The sequence below is a fragment of the Mytilus edulis genome, chromosome 1, assembly GCF_963676685.1.
Source record: "Mytilus edulis chromosome 1, xbMytEdul2.2, whole genome shotgun sequence".
Lineage (NCBI taxonomy): Eukaryota > Metazoa > Mollusca > Bivalvia > Mytilida > Mytilidae > Mytilus > Mytilus edulis.
The window spans coordinates 42684248-42694006 of NC_092344.1; the positions used below are offsets into that span (position 1 = coordinate 42684248).

General features: G+C 32.1%; 1 protein-coding gene across 1 annotated transcript; it reads right to left on the reverse strand.

Annotated features, from left to right (window-relative positions):
* Nucleotides 1-1528: 1528 nt before the first annotated feature.
* Nucleotides 1529-5427, reverse strand: LOC139519463 (uncharacterized). The gene is made up of 3 exons (XM_071311571.1): nucleotides 4937-5427; nucleotides 4619-4696; nucleotides 1529-1790 (listed from the first exon to the last, which is right to left on the reverse strand). The coding sequence occupies exons 1-3, from the start codon at nucleotides 5238-5240 to the stop codon at nucleotides 1576-1578; spliced, it is 597 nt and encodes a 198-aa protein (XP_071167672.1). The 5' UTR covers nucleotides 5241-5427; the 3' UTR covers nucleotides 1529-1575.
* Nucleotides 5428-9759: the final 4332 nt, after the last annotated feature.

Genomic DNA, 9759 nt, shown 5'->3' on the forward strand with positions numbered 1-9759 from the left:
TTGTGAGTCGAATCAGGCGATGAAATGGATCACCTATGTTTCACTTTTAAGGTTGATGTTCTATTCCTTTTAATGGCTGAACACGTTTAATACATGCGTAACAAACTCATTACTGACTTGTGGGTTTAATTAAAGGTCACATAAATACGGATTCGATGAGGTCGAATTATTCACTTGCAAGTGATTATTCATCAGCGACAAAAGAAAGAGCTTGACCAAAGTATAATGGCTCACATACTTGTGAAGACGTCTGCGGTCTAATGCTGATTTCTTTAACCTTAACATGACATTTAGACAGTTATTTTCGTCTTTGGATTGATCTAGGACTATTATACTATAATCCCGGGATTGATGTCTTGTTTGTTGTTTTTATTGATCGTCCTCATTTTTTTTTACAGCCAGTCTTGTTTCGTTTAATATGATGGTTTCTCACTATGGATAATGGGAGGTCCATTACTAGAGTTATGATAATATCAATCATCGCTAATATAAGACACAAATTATACATAATTGTATTGCATGCTTAGGTGCACTTCAAAATCGGGTTAGGACCAATCTTACATATCTCAGTTTAAGGGAGTCTGATGAATATGTCTCAAGTGTGATCGTAGATATCAAACCAAGGGACAGCACTCGTTAGTCTAAACTATAAGGGTTAGCCTAGATTACTTGCGTTTCTTTCGGCGAAGTTTAAAAACTTTGAGCTGACGAAGGTTGTTCGAAGAGAGAGTGGCAGAATTTTTAAGCATTACACAGAGTATAACAATCTTATCAGGAATTCCAAAAATAATGGACTATTTCAAATTGGTGACACTGGTAATTTAGGACTAAACTACAAATGGAAGCATTTTTTAAACTTTGAGTACAATACCCTTTTTCTGCACACCAGACCAATAGCCCGTCGAAATCATCGTCATCTAACCTTTTATATAAAAAAATCTTTTCCTCTGAAACTAATGGGTCAAATTAAAACAATCATCAATGGTGTATTAAGTTTTACCCGTAACTACCAACTAACATTGCCGATTAGAAATAGAACACAGGGTATTATGCAAGGTTTTAAAAAAAAATTAAAACAGGTATATAAAGAGAGAAATCTATTCTCAAACGACTTCTTGTAGAATTGAATAGAGTTGTCTGAACTTGTCTAATTGGAAATCATACCACTGTAACCGGAGAGCACGAATTTCATTACAAAATTGCTTGTCTCCACCGGGACTCAAACCCGGTACCTCTGTGTTACAAGGCAGCGCGTATACCGACTGAGCTAAAGAAGTACTTCCTTAGCTCAACCGCTTACGGCTGACTAAGTATCTACTTAAGTTTTTCTAAGTGAAGCAATCCCGTCACACCACATCTTCTTTTTTTTTTTATATCTACCCACAATCAGAACAATCATTTCTAACGAGATTACCGGCCTATAGAAAAGCATCAATTGTGTTTTACAGTCAAGAATACAAATCTTCTTGGACTGCACTTATTGCTCACTAAAGATGAATGAACATTTCTTTGATAGATGAGACACATATCTATTTATATACACAAAAAAAGATATTTATTTCATACAATTATTATTTACACAGATACTATTGGAAGATCGTCTCCCACAGCGATAACGTCTTCGCTTTTTTCAATTATTTCAGCATTCTTATTTCCTTTCTTCATCTGTTCTGTTCGTTCGGCATCTTTTCTGAGTTTTTCCTCTGTCTTCCTAATTTTTCGTTTTATGATTGCGTCTCTTCTCGCAATCACCTCCTTTCTTCGCTCTTCGCTCTTCCTTGCAGTATTACCTATGAAAAATAATACATAATTTCCGGTAATTCAATATTTTACAAAAGAAGAAATAGAATGATAAATAAATAAATAAATAAATAAATAAACTAATATCAGCTATGTACACTTTCTGTTTCTAATCTTCATATACTCAAGCAAAAAAAAAAGAGAGAAGTAAAAACATGAAAATGCTTAATCTCATCTTTGCAACTCTTTTTAAGTATTTACATGATTCATTTTAATTACATTTTTTCAGTTTAAAGATCATTTACAGTGTATATAAAGTGCGAATCCAGCTAGTTCATTTTTACTGTTATATGCGGGTATGTCTATTGTAGAATAAAGGATCATGGGAAAACTGTATTTGTTTACGTTTTGAAAATATCAAGTTAAAGGATTTTAAGATAAGTTTTAACATATTTTCATTGTGATATGTCTTTATAATATACAAACATAGCACTAAAGTTCAAATAAGTGTTATAAAAGCGTCATAATATAGCATATCGATTATTGAAAGCGATCCATTTTAACTATAGATGCGATGAATTATCACTGTTAGTGCAGTCATTATTAATGTAGAAATTTCAAAGATGCGAGGAATTTTTATTGTAGAATTATGTGATAAATGCACTTGCAACAAATGAAAAAAAACTTAGTTGATGACTTTAGGATTTATGATACATGTATTTTCAAATTGAAATACAAACTCCTCATTCATTCTTCATCAAATATATAGCTTTTCAAACTTGTAACAAAAGCGATTCTCAAAATGTCATATTGTATTCTTCAGATTACGTTTCTCCTTGATTTTAACTTATATAGGGAATCACTGGAGCGTGAAAGCAGCGGGCCCTCTTAGGCAGTCGGTGGGCCCCTACTTATGAAAAATTCTAGATCCGCGAATGGATACTACCGCAGAGGTAAAACCATGCACATTTGGGTTATTGTACACAAAATGCATGCTACAATTCATTTTTGTTGATTTTAAACCCTTTGGAACTCTATGTGGGCTATTTCAGCAACTAGGCAAAAAATCCCCAAACTAGATACAAGGTTAGAATCAGCATGTCAACGAATTCTAAATATCTATATTAAAGGACTTTTGTCTATAAATTTGGACACCACAAAAATTGAAAAAGGGACCAAAAATATAAAAAAAAATGCATGCATCGGATACATTTGTTATTGAAGGCATGACTGTAACAATAGGATGAATATACAAAAATATCTTATTCTGGGGTCTCATTGAGGGGTTCTGATCCCGGATCCCGCTTACTGTTTTTGGCAGATTCCTGTATTCCGCTTATTGTTTTGTCAGATTCCCGTATCCCGCTTATACTATGCAGTTCTAATTTTTTGTAATTATCCGTGTCCCGCTAGACTTCATTTCCCGTTTTTCACTACACAATCATTTGACTTTCACCTGTCACGCTTGCAAAAAATCGGCAATCCGGCGTGACGCTTATACCCAAATGCAACCCACTATTTTACTCTATTTTGACTCATATTAAGCCCATTATAAATATATTAAAAAAGTAGCGTGGATTTTTTTATCCCTTTTCATTCCGTCTCGTTTCGTTTTTGAGCCATAAATAGATGTCGTATGTGACAATGAGACAACTCTCCATCCGAGTCACAATTTATAAAAGTAGACCATTATACGTCAAAACACGGTCTTCAACATGGAGTCTTGGCTCACACCGAACAGCAAGTTATAAAGGGCTCCAGTGTAAAACCTTTTAAACGAGAAAACAAAGATCTACGTAATTAGTGGTGAAATGAATAAAAAAAATAAGGATAAAGATCCCTATACGCTTTATAAGAAACTAAATTGAATACATTTGAAATAAATGTTATTTCTATTGAATTTATTAGAGTGTTTTAAAACCAAACTTTCCTCCGTAAGTTAAATTTTATCAAATCTTTCTCTTACTTTATCTATTGTTTGAGCAAGTCGGCTAAATTAAGGCTTTACAGCTAATTTCCTAATGCATGTAAAGCAAAACTTTTTGGTTGGTTTGCTTGCTTTGTTTGTAAAATTGTTTATACAAGCTTTGTAAATAAGATTGACATTTTTAAACAATATGAATAGGCATAGTTTAACCCGCTGTATTTTTAATATTTGAATTAAATTGGGTGTTATCATAATGATTATACAATTAAAAAAAAAGCAAGCTAATCAACTAAAGTCTTGCTCTACATGCGTAAAGAAATGAGCTGTAATAGATAAAAAAAAATAAAAGTATACAGTGAAAATGCACCGCATATACAATACTAATGATTCGCTCCACAGTGAAAATGAAAGAATAGTATCATTATTCGACAGTAAACATGACTAGCATTACGAAATCATCATAGTGGAATTTAGTTAAATATGAAGAAACTGAATGACAAAACATATTCTACGTTACACAACTTTAATAATTGTATTAAAATGAATATTTTTTACTGCAACAACATCTTACATGTTAGTTATAAAGCACCTGCACGATCTGTTCGTGAAATGTCCTAAACATTCACCTATTTTGGTATATATTTCACAGCTGGATGGCTTTATGCGCGATAAAACCCCGCTCGCATCTCTTACTTTGTTTTATTAGTATAATGTATTTCTGAACATATACATTTTAACTCATTTTCTTCATTTTCTTCAAAAATTAAAAAAAGTTCGTCTGTTTATTTATCATTCTACATTAGACATTTATGGCATATACAGTAAAAATGATATTTTAGGATCCGCACTTTCATACACTGATTTACATGACTTGTGTTTAACGCATACTTGGCGTTTTACGTTTTATATATTTGTCTACTAATTTTCAATCTTTTTGTATTTAAACATTACCCTTTTCAGCTAGTGCCCCGTTTCTCCTTATTTCCGTCATTAGGTCTTTCTCTTCTCTGTCATATTGAATGTTATTTCCTGAAAAGTAGAGATAGGTGAATGATAACATTACATGTATGTGTCATTACAAATATATATCCATAGCCTGTTTCTTTTAATTCAAATTATGTTTTTATTGACAATTTACTCATGACATATGAGGGAATGAATTAAAGTTCAAAGGGGAACTGTCAACTCAGTCAATGAATTTCTACATTGTTTAATATATTGAGTAAAACATAGAGATAATGTGATAAATAATGCGAACAAAACATTTACCTTGTTTTAACGTGGTGTCTTCTTTTTTAAGTTTGTGTCTTTCCGGACAAACTAAGGCCGGAAGGCGTCTTGGTTTTTTCGTTTCATTACTGGTATGAAATAAGTCTACAGAAAATTTAACACCTCCTGACTTCTGTGTGATAAATCCAGTCTCTGTTAAGTCTTTGATTATATCGATTGAAGTTCGATCTTCTTGTCGTGACGGTTCACCCAAAACAAAGTCAGTTGATCTCCTTGTTGGGTGAACCTTGTTCGATTTCCTGCAATTTTTACAACAGTTCAATTTTGTCAGCATAGCCCCCATGGTTGGGGATGATCTTTTGGTACAGCTTACTTGCAGTAAGATGCAAATCAAAAGTGGACGTTTCCAAGATCATAATAGTGACGTTGTAGAACAAGGCATCGCGTTGCATGCTTGGATATTCTTTGACATGTTTATTTAAGCATTGCCAATTTGGTATTTTACTACTTTAATAAAGGAAAATAATATCGCCCCAATTTAATTGATATGAAATAAGAGCAAGCTAAAATGACTAGAGCATTGTATGCTTTACTAATGTTTAAATTATATGTTTTACATATGTAAAACTCAGTTTTACTCGTATATTGCATAACAGAAATTTTAATTTATACATGTATTCAAATAAACAATATACAAAAAGCTGACGCCATCGCAGCCGCCAAGTAAGCTTCGGTATATCTTCGACACAACAGTCATTGGCAAGGAACAATACCTTCCTTATTTCATTGTTTTAGTGGCATACACTAGTTTTGATTCCACGTCGATTTATTTAACGAAAATTTGCATACAAGCTAGTTTTCAACTTGTCAATGTGTATACGTAATAAAAAAAAATACCTTCATGTGATACAAAGAAATAAATGGAGTCGAAATTTTAGACATTTACCAAAAATTACTTTTCTTTTTAACATTTATATCCTTTGGATAGACATACCTTACTCAGAGACATATATATGTGTATATATGTCTCTGCCTTACTTGTTTGTTTTAAAAGATATTTGTAGAAAATATTGTTGGCACAAGAATACTCTAATTTTGGAGAAAAAGTTCAATTATAATTGTCTTTTTGAAATACAAACTTTAGATTTTAATTACTTAAAAAAAGCACGCTAATTAAATCTGTTAATCTCTTATAATTAGCATTTCGATGTAATATATTACATTTTTTCTGTATTAAATTATGCTCACTGAAATTGAAGATATCGGAAGTAAGCATAATGTGGGAGGACAATTGTTTTAGAATATTACAAAAAAAATGCAAAGCTTAGGATCATGCATGAACTGCAAACATGTAAATGTAAAAAAAATATTACGTTACTTGTGGTAGCAAGTGTCACCTAGTGCGAGAGTACAAAAATGGGATTCAGATGTACAGTTCAACAAATATTTAATTTCAATTGTTCGCTTGTTCACTTTATCCATCTAATTGTAATAATAACAATTTGTAAAATTAAAAATAAAGATTTCGATAAATGTTTCTTTCAAATTTAACCCATTTGATTCAATAACATGTATTGCCATATATACTCATATGGTCTGGAACATATATATGACGTTCGAAATGCAACGAACGCCAAAATCGTATACATTATGAGCGACCACAATATCTAGCACTACGTCTTAACTTAGGCCCCTGCCTACATTCGATAGGAGCCTTATTAAAGTTATCACTTTGTCTGTCTATCAATCCGTCCATCTATACTTTCTTATGTCGTATGGGATAACTCAAGTTTTCTCCGACAGATTTCAAAATAATTTTAAGACAACATTTGGTACAATTAGGGGAAGTTCCCTTTTAATATTTTTACTTTTTATATTCGAGATATTGGAATTAAGACAGTATTCATAATATTAACTTTTTCATAATTCCCTGAAATTTTTGGTATCCATTTTTTCCCTATTCCAATATTTTTTCTCTCACATTCCAATTTACAAGGTTATGCTTTATTCCTCAACCCTTATACTTTTCTTTTTTTTAATTTTATTTCCAAATACTTCAAAATAAAGCCTTTTTACTCATTCTATAACTTGTTCCCAGATGTTCGTGATGTTGGATGGGCCGCAAAAAAAAATCATGAAATTGAGAATAGAAATTGGGAATGTGTCAAAGAGACAACAACCCGACCACAGAGCAGACAACAGCCACGTCAACTCTGTGTTTTTGTTAGATGTATTTCTATGTGTATCCATCTCATGAGTTAAACCTTTTTCAACTAAGTTTGTTCTTATGTTGTATTGTTACAACACTGTGTCATGTTAAGGGAGGAATGGGATCCAACTAACATGTATAACCTTTCCAAAGTGAAAAGCCTGTAATTCAGTGGTTGTCGTTTGTTGCTGTGTTACCTATTTGTATTTCGTTCATTTTTTTATTGTACACAAACAAGTGTGGACACAGATCAGTGTGGATAATTTATTTGGATGTTTGACAGTGTTTTCTGACATTGAGAGGTTTTTTCCCCAAGTAGGTTTCTATGTTGAACTGTGGTGCACAGTGACAGCCAACCTGCACCAAACCCTAATCAAATACTGAAGTACTAAACATCGGATGACCGCATGTTCTTGTGGATGGTCAAAAGCACTTGTCTCAGAAAAAAAATATGCACATATCTATACCTGAAACTGAGGTTAATGTACAGAGAATATTTTTTTTCAGAGACAAATTCGTGCGCGGATGATGAATAAATGACAGGACATCCAACCTCACCGTAATAACTATTATATTGTAGTGATACAAATTAGTATACACCGGTTTGTGTTTATATACTAGTATTATATTACTATAACAGTTACACATATATATAATTTTCTTCCATTTGTATATCATTCTATTCTACTATTCTAGTAAATTTCTATGAAAATAAGGCTCAAAGAACTTTTTATATTATTTATATTAACAATAACAACGTACGTACACACATGTTGGCGTATGAATACACAACGTCAGAGTGGGCGTGTCTCCATAAAAATAGACAACATTGAAAATAAAACTAATACTTTTAACCAATCAAAAGACAGTAAATACACCAAATTTATTTATTTCTATATATATATATATATATACACTTTTATATATAAATGTAGGACTCTAAAGTGCGAAGACACTATATATATATAAAATTGTCCTCTCACAAAACATCTTCGCTCAAAGAAGCATCCTTTTGATAATGTTACTTTCCAAATCATAGGAGTAAACAGCGAGTGGGACACCACGTCGAGAAGGGGAAGAAAAAACTTTTGAATCCACCAGCTCCACATTTTAGAACCTGATGGTCTTAATGAAAAATAATGTAATATTGGCCAATGAACGTTGCAAAATTCAACCACCAATTTTGTAAATAATCTTGAACTTCATTCAAGTTTTGAATTCTTTACAAGGCAGCTAAACTAATGTGCAACATCTACGATGAGCTTCAAAAGTTTCTTATCATGTACATCCGATTTCAACGTGTTGCAGCTAGTTTGTCTAGCGAAATATTGCGTTTATTGTTATCGCATTGTAAATATAGACGTTACGCACAGTGTTCGGTTTAGTAATGATAACGTTACTCGACGTAGTTTTCAATTATTTCAACCGACTTCTGTACAAAACGTTAAAGCTTTGCACTTTTTTTTAATACAGCTGACATTTTAATGTTTAACATCTTATTTAAATTTTTTTAGACTGTAAACATGACTGATTAAATATGTTTGACAAATAAACTTTCCATTCTCAATTGTATTTATTTCCTTATAACCTTAACTTATTGAAAGTTCATATTTCAAATATTTGTCACTGCCCAAGCATGTCAATTGTTCCAAAATGCATATCCTCGATGATTCTTAGGTTAAGTAATCACAAGTTTTTAAGTCTAGGCATACATGTATAGTATATATCACGTGTAAACAGCCAGTATCAAAGCTGTTTAGTGCTTTAAGAGTATAGATGTTATCAACCCGCATTCATCTGTAGTTTCCAAACTACAATAAGGGAATAATTTTAGGGTCTTTCTATCCGTACTACCAATATCCCAAATATGTGTCTTTCGAGAAGATTACAATGAAAAATAATCCTCGTTCGGCTCAATGGCAGCAACAGCTGTTATATATCCTCTCTTTGCTTGATCTATAATCTCAATTTCATCCTCAGCTTTTGGAAAGAAAACGGCTGTTTGGAATAGCTCATTATATCTAAAATTAAAAAGTGATCTACAGTCCTTGAAATAGAATGAGTATTTTTCACATGGAAGTCAAATTTGATTATTGATTTATTACCTCTTAAAAGAAATAATTAAAAATTATATCCAAAAAATATTATTATACAGAACGTGTCAAATGCTAAAGACACAAAAATGCTAAACTTTCAGTCAATGGAAAATAAAATTATATTACGTTACATTGACATTCCGTACAAAGACACAAAAATGCTAGACTTCCAGTCAATGGAAAATAAAATTATATTACGTTACATTGACATTCCGTACAAAAAACGTTCAATTTGGACGTGGTAACATTTTGGGGAGACATGGACATTTTGATGGAAATTGATGAAAAAATTACCGTTACCTTAACATTGAAGGCTTGAACAAATCTTTAAAACAAATCACATTTCAGTAGTAACATTTGTTTTCATAGTTCATTTGTCTGTCACAAATTTAAAATACCCTAAATTATCACGGAACTGGAAAATCTTGAACGATGGCTTTATGGTAACATTTAGGGGAGCCACGGAAAATACTGAAAAAAAATGAGAGAAGCTGTGTTAGACATAAAAATATGTTCGTAAAATTCAATAAAATCACATTTGCATGTAGAGGTGGCGA

Excerpts from the sequence above, each read along its gene's own strand:
- LOC139519463 (XM_071311571.1), bottom strand. The coding sequence starts at position 5,240 with ATGGGGGCTATGCTGACAAAATTGAACTGTTGTAAAAATTGCAGGAAA. Across the intron at positions 4,697-4,936 it reads AGACACCACGTTAAAACAAG|GAAATAACATTCAATATGAC; the intron begins GTAAATGTTTTG and ends TCTACTTTTCAG. Across the intron at positions 1,791-4,618 it reads CGGGGCACTAGCTGAAAAGG|GTAATACTGCAAGGAAGAGC; the intron begins GTAATGTTTAAA and ends TATTTTTCATAG.